At 43.8% G+C, this 14,694-nt stretch overlaps 1 protein-coding gene across 12 annotated transcripts in view; it reads left to right on the top strand.

Moving 5' to 3' along the window:
* LOC127006077 (uncharacterized) overlaps positions 1-14,694 on the top strand; it is a 115,903-nt gene that overhangs the window by 45,118 nt on the left and 56,091 nt on the right. For 9 of the 12 annotated variants that reach the window (XM_050875566.1, XM_050875565.1, XM_050875570.1 and 6 more), the window contains one exon: positions 1,308-1,430. The exons of the other annotated variants lie outside the window; for them this stretch is intronic. In XM_050875566.1, the coding sequence (XP_050731523.1) occupies positions 1,308-1,430 (123 nt within the window). The remainder of the gene's footprint in view (positions 1-1,307; positions 1,431-14,694) is intronic. 12 annotated transcript variants of the gene reach the window in all.

Below are 14,694 nucleotides of genomic sequence, written 5' to 3'. Positions count from 1 at the left end.
TGGCTTCAAAACGACCCGTTCTCTCTTGCCGTATTCTCTCTCTCTCTCTCTCTCTCTCTCTCTCTCTCTCTCTCTCTCTCTCTCTCTCTCTCTCTCTCTCTCTCTCTCTCTCTCTCTCTCTCTCTCTCTCTCTCTCTCTCTCTCTCTCTCTCTCTCTCTCTCTCTCTCTCTCTCTCTCTCTCTCTCTCTCTCTCTCTCTCTCTCTCTCTCTCTCTCTCTCTCTCTCTCTCTCTCTCTCTCTCTCTCTCTCTCTCTCTCTCTCTCTCTCTCTCTCTCTCTCTCTCTCTCTCTCTCTCTCTCTCTCTCTCTCTCTCTCTCTCTCTCTCTCTCTCTCTCTCTCTCTCTCTCTCTCTCTCTCTCTCTCTCTCTCTCTCTCTCTCTCTCTCTCTCTCTCTCTCTCTCTCTCTCTCTCTCTCTCTCTCTCTCTCTCTCTCTCTCTCTCTCTCTCTCTCTCTCTCCATAGCCACAATGTTTGGAGGAAAACGTCCATTGTGATACTACCTTTAAAGGTAACGTGCGTGATGCCGATGGTGGTAAGTAGACGTGACCTGTACATGTCAAAGCAGCGCGAAACTCGGGGTGATAATGCGCGAAACTCGGGATGGTAAGAATTTAGGACTAACCGCGAAACTCGTGGATCGAGAAACTCGGATAGCATGAAACTCAAGAGGGTACTGTATATTGGCCCGATAAACAAAATCCTTTATGCCATAGTTCCGTTATGTGCTGGTATCGGTCTGGACTTTCGATGTTTGCTGGGTGCAGTGGAAATGAGTTATTTGAGGAGTGCTTGTGGTGTGAGTAGAATGGAGAGAATGAGTAATGAAAGTGTGTACGAACGTTTTGGAATGTGTCACAGGGGTGAAGGGAAGAAGTGTGGAGTGGTGGAAGAAGTGAAGCGACTGACTTTAAAGTGGTTTGGCCACATGGAGGAAAGTAAGATGACCAGAAGGGTGTATGTGAGTGAGATAGAGGGAGGGAATGCTAGAGGACGACCTTCAGTGAAATGGATGGATAGAGTGCAAGAGTGTTAGGGAGAGGGGGGAAAGATCTTTGAGAAGGCAAGGAGGGAGTGTCTGGATAGAGAAAGTTGGAAACTTCTGCTGTCGATGAAATGATGATGAAGAGAGAGAAACAATTTATATAACAGTATATTAATACTGTTACGACTGTCAATGTATTTATATGATTTTTATGTGAATATATCTCCCTCTCCTTATACTGTATCTTATTTATTTCTTCTGTTTTATGTCTACTTTGATGATGTTTATAAGATATTAATGTTGGAAAACCTTTATTTATCACAGAAAAATATGAGGGTTCTTCGGAGCAGCAAGCCCCTCCTATCGCCACGCTCCTTCAATTCTTCAAACTCACGCAAATCAAGTGTCAACAAACAGCGTCCATTCAAAATGCAGCTGCCCGACCTGGTGAGTTACCACTTATCAAGTTTATTTTGCTGCCTACACACCTTCAGGAGACACAGGGCTGATGGTGGTAGGCTGTGGGTGTGTAGATGTGTAGGGGAAAGGAGAAAATGAGTAGTGATGGATAAGGAATAGAAGGTAAAGATGGCGCAAAAGAAGTGCAGTACTTGTTGCGGGAGTTTCTCAGCTCACTTTTTTACAGGGCATTCTGTTCTTTGTCAACTGTGTCTCACCAGGCAGCATCTCGAGACAAGACTGAAGGAGCAAGAAGAGAAAATGGAAGCAGGTCAAAATAAAATAATAGAGCTTTCTCGCACTGTTGCCTCCCTGTAGGAATTCATCCAGGCTAACGTTGCTGTGGTGCCTAACCCTTATGTCATGAAGAGATTTTCTGTTCTCTTTTTCTATTACTCTCTCGGTCTGATACGTCCTCTACGCGTATCGAAACACAAGAAATTAATCACAACAATTAAGGAGAGGGCATTCCCTGGCTGCCTGGGATTGAACCTGCGACCAGTGTGATGGGAGAGCCACTCCTTACCGAGTCAGCCAAAGAGGTACCCCATTCGCTTAATGGGTTATGGGAGCCTCGCTCATCTGGCCGTTGCTGCACTACACTTCTCCCATCGCCCCCTTGCCTTCAGCAGTACTGTCGACACCAGCGGACGACACCACGCAGCGGGAGGGTGGTAGTGGCACTGCCCATGATGGCTTCAACGTCGTGAATGGAGGAGCCAAACCAGCCAGACAAGCAATTTATCCTGTTCATTGCTTCAACAGGTTTGCCATTCTGGAGGAGGAGGACGAGCAGGAAAGCACCTTCCTGGTGGGCGACTCCATGATTCGCCAGCAGGTTGTTGAGTTCTGCTGCAGAGTTCCTTGTCGAAGACGGAACTATTGCTATCCTGGTGCTGGGATCGACGATGTAACAGCTGCACCTGAGATCTTCCCCCAGGCTACTAATGATTCACTGTTTGTTATTCACACAGATACCAATGATGTCTGCAGTGTCCGGTCTGAGGAACTGCTGGAGAAGTATCGTAGACTTATCCAGCAGTACAAGGTGAAATCAAATAATGTTCTCATTTCATGTGTTCTCCCCAGAATGTTGGCTGCTTTGGTCTTTTACAGTAGGGCCTTTAGTCTAAATAACAGACTTCAACTCTTTTCAGGGAAATGGACGCCGGCTACGTAAGCTTTTGGGATCAATTTTATGGCATGAGGAGTCTATTTCAGAAAGAAGGACTCCATTTGTCTGCAGTTGGAGTGGCAACATTTGGGAGGCTGCTTCACGGCACTGTTCGAGACTTTAGAGCAAAAAACGAGTCGCGCGTTCACACCCCGTCCACTTAAATATAGACAGTTGTCATGCGGCCACCACTTCACTAAATCGTAAAACAACTAACAACTCTGTTTCTCGAGTTATAACAAAAGACAATTTAAGGGTTCTTAGCTTTAATGCTTGAAGCTTAAAGAAATAACATCGATGAATTGCAGTGCCTAACTAAAACAGAAGACTTTGATGTAATTGCCATAACTGAAACGTTTATTGACTCCGCTAATAATAGCTTAATTTCTTAATATAATATAGATAATTTTATATTTTTCAGTGAAGACCGAGTTAATCGTAGAGGTGGAGGAGTGGCTCTTTATGTCAAAAGTAGTTTACAGCCCGTTGATAAAACACCAGAGGACAGTACCGTAGAACACTTGAGCGTGATTACAAATACCAATCAATCGAAAATCAACATATCCGTCACTTATAGGCCTCCAGGCCAATCACGCGAGGATGGTGAAATAATGTATAATGTTTTGCAAAGAACTCTGAAACATCAGTGATGAGTTGATTTTGGGCGATTTTAATCTGCCGCATATAGACTGGCAGACACTCATGGGATCTGAGGGTGAATTGCACAGGATGTTAAACTTCATTGAAAATAACTGCCTTTGCCAAATGGTTAGTGAACCAACACGCAATAATAATGTTCTTGATCTTGTATTAGTAACCCAAGAGAACTTAGTTGACAATGTTAGCATTGGCGAACACCTCGGATCATGCGATCATAGACTGGTGCGTCTCGACATAAGAGCTCAAACAAGGATTGCAAAGAATAAGGTATTGGTTCCCAATTTTAAAAGAGCGGATTTTGAAAGAATAAGACAGTCATTAATGAACTTTCAATTAGTATCCAACATCAACGTCAAAGAATCTTGGCAAGACTTTAAAGCTCGATTACTAACTGAAAAAAAAAAAATCTGTGCAATCTTGTGAAAAACGCCGTAAAGTTAAAAATCCTCCGTGGTTTAATAATGAAATTAAACTTGCTCTCCAAAAGAGGAACTTGTTATATAGGCAAAAGAAAACCGATAACTCTACTGAAAATAGTAAAGGGTACTACAAAGCAAGACGACAAGTCAAAAGTTTAATCAAACAGGCGAAATGGAGGTACGAAGTAAACATTGCGGTAAATTGCAAGTCAGATCCTAAAAGTTTTTTTGATATATAAACAACAAAAGAGATTCGAAGTGGGATTGGCCCATTAACTGATAATTCGGGCAATATCATGACAGACAGCCAACTCATAGCGAACACGTTAAATTCTTATTTCGCCTCGGTTTTTAATAGTAATTCTTCTGATACTGCTGCTGTTCCTAACATGATTGAAAATCCCAGTCATACCCTCCCTGACTTTGAAATCAGTACAGATGAGGTTCTCAAAGTGCTGCGGTTACTTAAAACTAACAAAAGTCCAGAACCTGATAAAATGTATCCAAAATTACTTAAAGAAATAACAAGAGAGATACTCAGACCTTTAACAATGCTGTTTAATATGTCTTTGCACCATGGTATCGTTCCTAGTGATTGGAAAATGGCTAACGTAACACCCATTTTCAAAAAAGGTGACCGAAAATTACCGGATAATTACAGGCCAATCAGCTTAACTTCAGTTATTGGTAGGTTATTTAAGACAATTATTCGAGATAAAGTAGTTCACTACCTAGAGTGTAATTCACTAATCCTGGACTCGCAACATGGTTTCCGTAACAACAGATCTTGTTTGTCGAATCTATTAACGTTCTATAACGAGCTTTTTGCAGTCTATGATGTTTCTAAATCACTTGAAATTATTTATTTGGACTTCCAGAAGGCATATGATAAAGTCCCACACTACAAGTTGCTTCATAAAATCAAGGAAATAGGTATCGGGGGTAAGCTTCACGAATGGATCAAGCACTGGCTAATTAAGCAATAGAAAGCAAAGAGTTGTAATAAATGGAGTGACCTCTGAGTGGATGCCAGTCACTAGTGGTGTCCCCCAAGGCTCTGTCCTGGGACCTGTTCTCTTCATCATTTACATCAATGACATTGACCTTGGTCTCAATTATTTCATTAGGAAGTTTGCAGATGACACAAAAATCGGCAATGCGGTACTTATGGAATGTGACAGGCGGAGCCTACAAGAAGATTTGCGTAAAATATAAGATTGGTCAGTAAAATGAGAGATGCCTTTTAATATAAACAAGTGCCAGATTCTGCAGGTTGGATCTAGAAATATAAAGAAGGACTATGAAATATGCAACGTTAAAGTTAAAGGCGTTCACTCGGTCAAAGATCTTGGCGTCACAGTCGCGTCTAACCTCAAGTTTTCACAGCAGTGCAACAAGTCCGTTAAAAAAGCAAACAGTTTGATAGGTTTGGTTAAGATAAATTTTTCATTCAAGAATAAAGATGTTATACTACCTTTGTATAATAGTTTCGTCAGACCTCATTTGGAGTATGCCGTGCAGTTTTGGTCTCCCCACCATGCAAAAGACATTGCTAAATTAGAAGGTGTTCAGCGTAGAGCAACCAAGATGATTCCTTCATTATGAAACAAACCCTACGAGGAAAGGCTGTCACATCTAAACCTGTTTTCTCCTGAAAAACGCCGCCTCAGAGGAAAACCAATCGAGTGCTTTAAAATACTTAACTGTTTTACCAACGTGGATCTGACCAAGCTGTTTGTGATGGATGATTCGACGCGAACGAAAAATAATGGCGCTTAACTCAAATGTAGACGAGTTCATTCAGATTGCACAAAATTCTTCTTCACTAATGCTGTCGTTCGAGATTGGAACAGATTACCACCATCACTGGTGCAGTGTAACTCGATTGCATCGTTTAAGAATAATCTTGACCGTTATCTCCTCCATCTAAATGTTCACTAGGTCAGTTTCAACGCCATGGTGGCCGCACAACAACTGTCTCTTAGGTTTAGGACAGACCACCTAGTTTGAGCCTTAGGGCCTGTGTGGTTTGGTCATCTATGTAATTGTCTCTCTCTCTCTCTCTCTCTCTCTCTCTCTCTCTCTCTCTCTCTCTTATTCATACATACACACACACACACACACACACAAACGAACAAACTAACACACAAACAAACAAACACACTCAGCCACAAACACGAGAAAAAGAGAGAGAGAGAGAGAGAGAGAGAGAGAGAGAGAGAGAGAGAGAGAGAGAGAGAGAGAGAGAGAGATCACACCTGCCAGGAGAGGAGGAGGAATGAGGAAGAAGAGAGGATTAGGGAGGACCATGGGAAGTATGCAAACAATAGTAGGCAGGAAGCGTCAAGTAATTATAACTAATTAACCAGTTTATGATGGATTCTTTGAGCGGCTTTCATATCCTCTATACGCACTGATTGTTAAGTTTTTCCTTTCCACAAGCTGATCCATTTTTCATTATTTTAATTTGCGGAATCTTTGAAAATGAGTTTTATTATAGATATAAACATGCACAGAATGTGTGGTGTTCTTACAGAGAGAGAGAGAGAGAAAAAGGTTGAAGGAGAGAGTGGTGGTGAATGAACGGGGAGGGAGGAGCATTGAGCCTATTAAGGAAAACGAAGAAGAAAAGGAGGAGGAGACGTTTAAAGAATTGGAAAAAAAGATTAGCAGGGGAAGTAGGGGAGTTTGGTGCTCTCTGAGAGTAAAGTAGGATTCTCAGAGCTGGTGTCGTGCCGTTCATGGGCACTCTTTTAATTAATTATGTAGGTTCATTATACCTCAAAGTAGAATTAATTATTGATCATTTAAGCCACAGAGTAAAAATAATAGTTTATTCACCCAGTCTTATAAAGCACCATTATCGCACACAGGATCATCACCTGTCCAAGTAATATAGGTAACACGACTTTAAGAAAGTTACTTGAGGTAATTATTGTTTAGGGATTCTGATGGTGAACTAAGGGTCATAGGACAGGGTCCACTTATTAGAGGTTAGCTTACGTATCTTACATCACTAATTACACTTGTAAATACCATGAATACAGGTTAACAGTAACACCTTAAACTAACATGCACACATGGCAATAAGTAGCACCAACATAATAACTGTTTCCACTCACACGGGGAAACACAGACTCCACCATTCCACACCTTAATTAAGTCCTAACTAAAACTAGTGAGTGTTTGCGCTTATCCATTGTTACCCCTGAGAACGACACACATACCACCCTTTTGGCCTTCTCCTTCCTTCCTCTCTTCACACACCCTGCCACAGGCAGTCCCCCACAACGCAGCTTCAAAAGTGTTTACTGCTGCATGTTGGCCTTGGTCTGGACGACGCCCAGCTTCCCATCTGTCAGGCTTGCCTTTGGCGCACCTGAAAGGGGCGATGTCGCTCGTGATAATCCAGCCTCAGTTATAGTATTATAGCCAAAGTGAGTTGAACACCGTGAACAGCTCTTTCCTCACCTGAAAGGGGCGATGTTGCTCATGATAATCCAGTCTCAGTTATAGTATTATAGCCAAAGTGAGTTGAACACCGTGAACAGCTCTTTCCTCACCTGAAAGGGGCGATGTCGCTCGTGATAATCCAGTCTCAGTTATAGTATTATAGCCAAAGTGAGTTGAACACCGTGAACAGTTCTTTCCTCACCTGAAAGGGGCGATGTCGCTCGTGATAATCCAGTCTCAGTTATAGTATTATAGCCAAAGTGAGTTGAACACCGTGAACAGCTCTTTCCTCACCTGAAAGGGGTGATGTCGCTCATGATAATCCAGTCTCAGTTATAGTATTATAGCCAAAGTGAGTTGAACACCGTGAACAGCTCTTTCCTCACCTGAAAGGGGCGATGTCGCTCGTGAGAATGAGCTCGCTCCCACAACCTAGTGCGAGGAAGGGGCGTTAGTCTCGGCCCCAAAATGCCTTGGTGTGACGTCACGGAGTGACAAACTGACCGCAGGTTAGGCCTGCTTGAGACCTGAGATTTCCTTGGTAGGCCTCCAATATCAATATAAGGTCACTGGTATTTTATTTCCATTATAAATATTTACCGTTCTCCCGCAATAATTAAAAGAAGGCAGATTGACCGCTTTTGGCAACGATACCCTGTTTTGACCCCTGACACCTCTGAATTTTGTTGACACTACAGATTGTAGGGGAGATATGGGAGCACAATAGGCCTCTTTGTTTCAACCCTCATCTCTTCCCTCTCGCTCTCTCCCTTCTCTCTCAAACTTCTTTCTCTCTCTCTCCTCTCATATTTTTCATTTTTTTCTCCTTCTTTTGTGTACTTCCTTCTTTCCTCTCTCTCTCTCTCTCTCTCTCTCTCTCTCTCTCTCTCTCTCTCTCTCTCTCTCTCTCTCTCTCTCTCTCTCTCTCTCTCTCTCTCTCTCTCTCTCTCATGAGAAACCCACATACATATATAACTGGTTGCGCAAACACCCCAGGTTAACTCTATTTACATGGGGAAAAATACCATTACAATTGTAGTACATTTCGGGCCATTACACGACCTTCCCCTTCAATTTGGTATTTTTTCCCATAAGTAAATCCAGAACATAGCCATAAGAAATAATACTAAGTACAGGAGATTGGTGCCACACCTACCATGGGAGTACAAGGCTAGCAACAACTGCAATACAACATAGTATTCAATATTCATATCATCTAGGGTAGGCAGGTAAACACAAAAGACGTGAAAACTTCCACAAACAGGAGTCATTAACAACATCTGCTCCTACAGGATGTACTCCAAATACTGCCTCCGCCCACTGCGTGAGTACAGTTTCTGTGCCTAGACTCGGCTAAAAGCGTCCCTTACGGATCTTACTACTCCCCTCCTCGACTTGAGCTGCCAGTCCCAGTATCCCTCTTGGGTAACAGGTTGGATGAGCGTCCACAACAGGGACAAACTCGCCTCTCTCAGTGACAGGAAACGGCACCAAGGGGTCCTATTTAGCACGCAACATCCGCCCCCAAAAAAATCCAGAAAAGAAACAATCGTTCAACCCCCAGACATACTTCCTAATCACACAACTCATCTGTTTCCGCAGCAGGAAATGCACCCATAGGTATATAACTGAGAGCCTGCTTGACGCCTCATGAAGAGATACTACCAGGTCCTGCACACGGGGATCTGTCATACGTGCCTACTAGCATCCACGCCGGCACAACTTAAAACCTGAGCTCAAGTGAGGTGTTCCCCCTCTGCTAAATATCCACATTATACTGCATCCCTTCCCAACCAATTACAAATCATCCCCAAGAACAGACACCAGCCACACCAAGCTGGAATGTGTAATACCAGCAGAAGGGTAAGGGAGAGGTGGAGCTTAACCCATCCTGCCTAGGTGTCCCTCAATTAACAACCCCTCCCCCTCGCCATATCCGGCTAACACCTTGTACAACCCAAAATCCTAAAAAAAACATACATTGTAGTACCATTGTAAAAATCCTGAGCTAATACAGATACAAGCTTATGAACTAAGGACACAACATTCCTCCACATATCGCCTTGGTGGTCGACGCACTCAGGGCGGTAAAGGTTCAGGTTAATTTTCTTCAGGGATTATTACCTCTCTCGGAGCGGTGATCCACTCCTCACTACCACAATAAGGTTTCACCTTCTCTGCAGCCCTATGCAGTATTTGTCCATCAAAAACATTCTCAAGTACATAAGCAGAACCATCCCTGATCACTTCAACCACTCTGTAAGGGCCCAACCATTTCAGATTAAGTTTCTTACAAGTACCAGGTAGGCTACCCTCACTTTTCACCCACACCAGAGAACGCACACTGACCTTTTGGTTTCTGCGCCCACGGTTAGCTACTGCCCGAAACTTCCTTGCCATTTTCTGGTGTGTCTCCCTGAGGATAGCATGAGCTTCTGCTATACCCTCCTCTGTACCTTCAATTTCTGGGAGACGAACACCCACCTGGCGTGGCGGACGACGCGAGAAGAAGGCAAAGTACGGCTGCTCACCCGTAGTGGTGTGCACTGCCATGTTCAGTACCTTCTGGCATGCTGGGAGCAACCTTGGCCACCGAAGAGGGTGTCCTTGACATAGGGTGGCCAACACAGACTTGAGCGTCGGTGGTAGCGCTCGCTGATGCTGTTTCCTTGGGGATGGTATGGGGTGGTGTGGGACAGGGTGATATGGTTAGTGCGGCAGAGGTTTTGGAAGGAGGCCGAACTGAACTCGCCACCATTATCCACCAGGACAGCCTTAGGAGCTCCAAAGTCTGCAATATAACTCGAGAAAGCTTCACATACTCCCTCTGTGGCCTTAGTCTTCAGGGGAAACAATTTAGTGTACCTACTGTAGTGATCTAATACAGTCAATACATACCTAAAGCCTTGTGTACCTGCTACCATATCAACTACATCCATACTGACTCTTTCAAGAGGCTTATCTACTGCTGGCATTTCTTGCCACTGCTGCTGTAAGCCTGCAGAATGTTTCAGTTGTTGACAAGTGGAACAGGTTTTAACATAATTACATACATCAGTCTTCATAGTACACCAGAAAAATAGAGACTCTGCAGTAGTGAGGGTTTTCTTTTGACCTAAGTGACCTGACTGGACATGTGCATGATGGAGTGCACTCTGCTTTTAGGACTCAGGGACAACAAGACAAAATTGTTCACTGCCGTCCTTCCTGGTCACTGTATAGTATAAGATATTATCCCACAAAGAGAACTGGTTCAGGGTGCAACGAGGAAACCTTTTGCGTGGAATTCTACCACCCTCAAGGTACTCAATCATTTCCTTCCATTTATCTTCCTCTAACTGCAGTGCCCTCATTTCCTCCTTGCTCTTACCCAACCATATTGGTTCTTGAGGCCTCTGTATCATCCTCACTGGCCGTGAAAGGCTATCAGCAACATGATTATCCTTGCCCTGAACATAGTGTACTATATAGTTATATTCCCTCATCTCCAGGATCCAATGGTTCATTCAGTGGGACTTAGTCTTTTTCTTAAATATACTAGTGAGGGGCTGGTGGTCTGTAAAGATGGTAAACTTTGCTCCCCATAGGTAATGATGGAAGTTCCTACATGTTAGGACCACTGCTAGTGCCTCTTTATCTGTAGCTGAATACCTAACCTCTGTTGGCTTCAGCTTCTTTGAGAAGTACACTATAGCCTTGTTTGTCCCGTCAGGCTGCACTGGACTTAGTACACCACCCACATGTGTTTTACTGGCATCAGTTGTTACAACAAATGGCTGAGAGATGTCTGCTCTTACTAGGATTGGTGCTTGTGTAAGGCACTGTTTCAATTTCTCAAAAGCTTCCTGACACTTCTCTGTCCACACAAATGCTACATTATTTTTAGTAAGGTTGGTGAGAGGAGTTGCAATTTTGGCAAATCTGGGAATATGTTTCCTTTAGAAGCCACACATTCCAAGGAAACGGCGGACTTCTTTCACCTTGGTTGGGGCTTTCATGTCTCTTATTGCCTCTACATTTGATGGATCAGGCTGACATCCCTCTTCAGACACAATGTGACCTAAGAATTTCACTTGCCTCTGACCAAAGGCACATTTACTAAGATTCAGTTTGACTCCACTCTGGGTGAAACACTTGAAAAGGGTGTCCAGCCTCTTAACTAGTGTCAAAATCAGGAGCCCAAAGAATAACATCATCCAAATAGTTCCTTATCCAGCCTTGTTTAATAAGGGGAGACAATATTGTGGCCATCTGACAGGAAAATATAGCTGGACTGCAATTTAAGCCGAAAGGCAACCTTTTGAACCTGTACAAAGACACACCCTCACTGAAGGTGGTAACGTCTCTGCTCTCCTCGTCCAGCATCACCTGGAAGTAAGCATCTTTCAGGTCTAATGTGGCATAGTACTTGTTTCCTGATGCAGTTTCCACCAACTCTTCCAGTCTGGGGAGAGGATAAATGTCAGTGGTGAGGTGGCTGTTCACTTCTCTATAATCAAGACACATGCATTTACTGCCATCTGGCTTGGTAACAAGGACAATAGGGCTTAGCCAAGCTGCCGTTGAAGGTTCTATAATGTCCCTAGCTTCCATATCTTGTAGGAGGTCTGCTATTATCTCTTTTGCCTTTTCCGGGTAACGGTAGGCTGGTTTCCTAACAGGCGTTGGATCACTAATACCAATGTTAACTGGGGGAGATTGAATGCATCCCAACTCATTTTTGTCCAATATGAATGTTAGGTGATGCTCCTGGAACACCTCTGCCAGAAGTTGCTGTTGCTTTTTTGATAAATGATTCCAATCTTGCTTTTCTAACAGAGCCCTAAGTTTGTCACGCCTGTCCCCACTCCTACGCGGCTGATCTGAATGTGGGAGTAAATCGTTGTGGATGACTGTGGTGGATTTCACGTTACTGCTGTCTGGGGTTACTTGTTCATATGTCCCCAAAAGTGTCCCAACTTTGAGTACTCTGTTACTTCTACCCTTGTTCTCTATAAGGCATATTATCTTATTCTCCTCATTAACTGTGCTAATGTAAGGGTAATTCAGATTACTAATACCATGACGAGGGTAAACCATGATGGTCTGCCCTTTAGCAGCCTTCACCTCTAATGGGTACAAGTGGGACTGATAAGGAGGAATGACAAGCCTTTCCCTCACTCTGAGCTGGTTAGGTGTTTTAACCCTTTGATTTTCCCTGGCAGCAAGGCTCTGTACTCTTTCCACCTTGCCTGGTTTCTTTGTTACTCTGGACACAGGATAGGTGGCATTTCCCCACAGCATAAGGCGGTTTGACTGATTCCAGGTGAGGCTGGCCTGTCCTAAAACGTCACAGCCCAACAAAACATCTGAATCTAAGTAGCTGTCTGGCACTACTGGGAACCACTGTTTATAAATTTTTTCTTCTCCAACCGCTATCTTGAGCCAGGCCATTCCCACAATACGTAGAGGGGTGCCAGTCACTCCAGCTAGGTTTGGTGTTTCTTTCCTGGTATTGATCTCCCCACCTGGTCTCTCTCATACTGATTTCTTTACCAGCGTGTGGCCACTGCCTGTGTCAACTAAAGCCTGCACGATTCTCCCATTTACTGCGATGGATATTATTGGGGAAGTATTTCTTATGGATCCTAGTCAGTGTGAGTTAGATTAGGGCTTCTTAACTGGACAATTTGGGTGCCCGCGTCTACAGTACTTTCGTAGACAATCAAAACAATGACCTGGTGGTGGGCTGCATGTACATTCACGCTGGTCGTGGGAATTACTGCGGCAGTAGGAGCAATACCGCTGTCTTCCCGGGGTGAGGCGCTCAAGCTTCTTTGAGAGTGAATCAAGTTGGTTTTTAAGCTCCTGGAGCTCACTCTTTGACTCAGATTTCGGGTTAGTGGCTTCTGAGGCAGGTTGCTCCTTCTCAACTCTACCTATTGTAGGGACATGCTTTGCAATTATGAGCTGTCTCTCATGCTCCACTCGGTCAACAAACTTATTGAGGGGGTAACTCTCATCCAAAAAGCCTTCTACCCTTCCTTTTGCCTCTGTTGGCAATCCACTCCACAATTTTCTTTTTATGGCCTTTTCTTTGTTAGGGAGGGTGTCACTGGGGAACTTACTTTCGATAACAGCATATTTGTACATTAGAGTATTCACAAACCCTTGTGGGTTGAGAGCCCAGTCATACTGATGGCTCTCAAAATGCTGCCAGGCCCTATCAAGAGTCACCTCAGCAGCAAACTGGGTTTGTAGGAACTGTTTCAGATCCTCCCAAGACTGGCAACTATTTTTCCCCTGCTGATTATGAATGAGCATGGCAAGATCTGAACTAACTCTTGTTTTAGCCACCTTCATTCTATCCCCATCCTCGGTGGTACATTGTTCAACAAGGTCAAAGAAGAGACTGAGTTTCCCTGCAGCCTCTAAATCATCCAGTTCATGTAACTGCAGGATGGGTATGTCCCTGGGCTTAGTAGAAATAGTTTTGGGTGGAGGTGAGGTTCCTACTTCTGTCTTGACAAGGGTCTCATTACCTAGTTGGCTGAGAATTTCCCCCTGTGCAATAATAATATCCCCCAGCTCTTTCAACTTGTTCTCAAACTCTACCATCCTCACTTCTGGCTCTTGGGGTCCTCCTGTTGCCCCCGAGGACTCAAGTTTTACCTTATCTCCAGGCATGTTGACAATTTAATTTCACTTCTACTGACACCAACTCTCAACAAGTGAAGCCCGTCCCGAGCCTGTTGTTCACACCATCAAAGTAAATCATCCCACCGCTGCCACCATTTTGTCGTGCCGTTCATGGGCACTCTTTTAATAAATTATGTAGGTTCATTATACCTCAAAGTAGAATTAATTATGGATCATTTAAACCACAGAGTAAAATTAGTAGTTTATTCACCCAGTCTTATAAAGCACCATTATCGCACACAGGATCATCACCTGTCCAAGTAATATAGGTAACACGACTTTAAGAAAGTTACTTGAGGTAATTATTGTTTAGGGATTCTGATGGTGAACTAAGGGTCATAGGACAGGGTCCACTTATTAGAGGTTAGCTTACGTATCTTACATCACTAATTACACTTGTAAATACCATGAATACAGGTTAACAGTAACACCTTAAACTAACATGCACACATGGCAATAAGTAGCACCAACATAATAACTGTTTCCACCCACACGGGGAAACACAGACTCCACCATTCCACATCTTAATTAAGTCCTAACTAAAACTAGTGAGTGTTTGCGCTTATCCATTGTTACCCCTGAGAACGACACACATACCACCCTTTTGGCCTTCTCCTTCCTCTCTTCACACACCCTGCCACAGGCAATCCCCCACAACGCAGCTTCAAAAGTGTTTACTGCTGCATGTTGGCCTTGGTCTGGACGACGCCCAGCTTCCCATCTGTCAGGCTTGCCTTTGGCGCACCTGAAAGGGGCGATGTCGCTTGTGATAATCCAGTCTCAGTTATAGTATTATAGCCAAAGTGAGTTGAACACCGTGAACAGTTCTTTCCTCACCTGAAAGGGGCGATGTCGCTCGTGAGAATGA

Source organism: Eriocheir sinensis, chromosome 32, assembly GCF_024679095.1.
Source record: "Eriocheir sinensis breed Jianghai 21 chromosome 32, ASM2467909v1, whole genome shotgun sequence".
Taxonomy (NCBI): domain Eukaryota; kingdom Metazoa; phylum Arthropoda; class Malacostraca; order Decapoda; family Varunidae; genus Eriocheir; species Eriocheir sinensis.
Note: the sequence above shows the minus strand (reverse complement) of the source record. Positions and strands in the feature narration are given on the sequence as shown.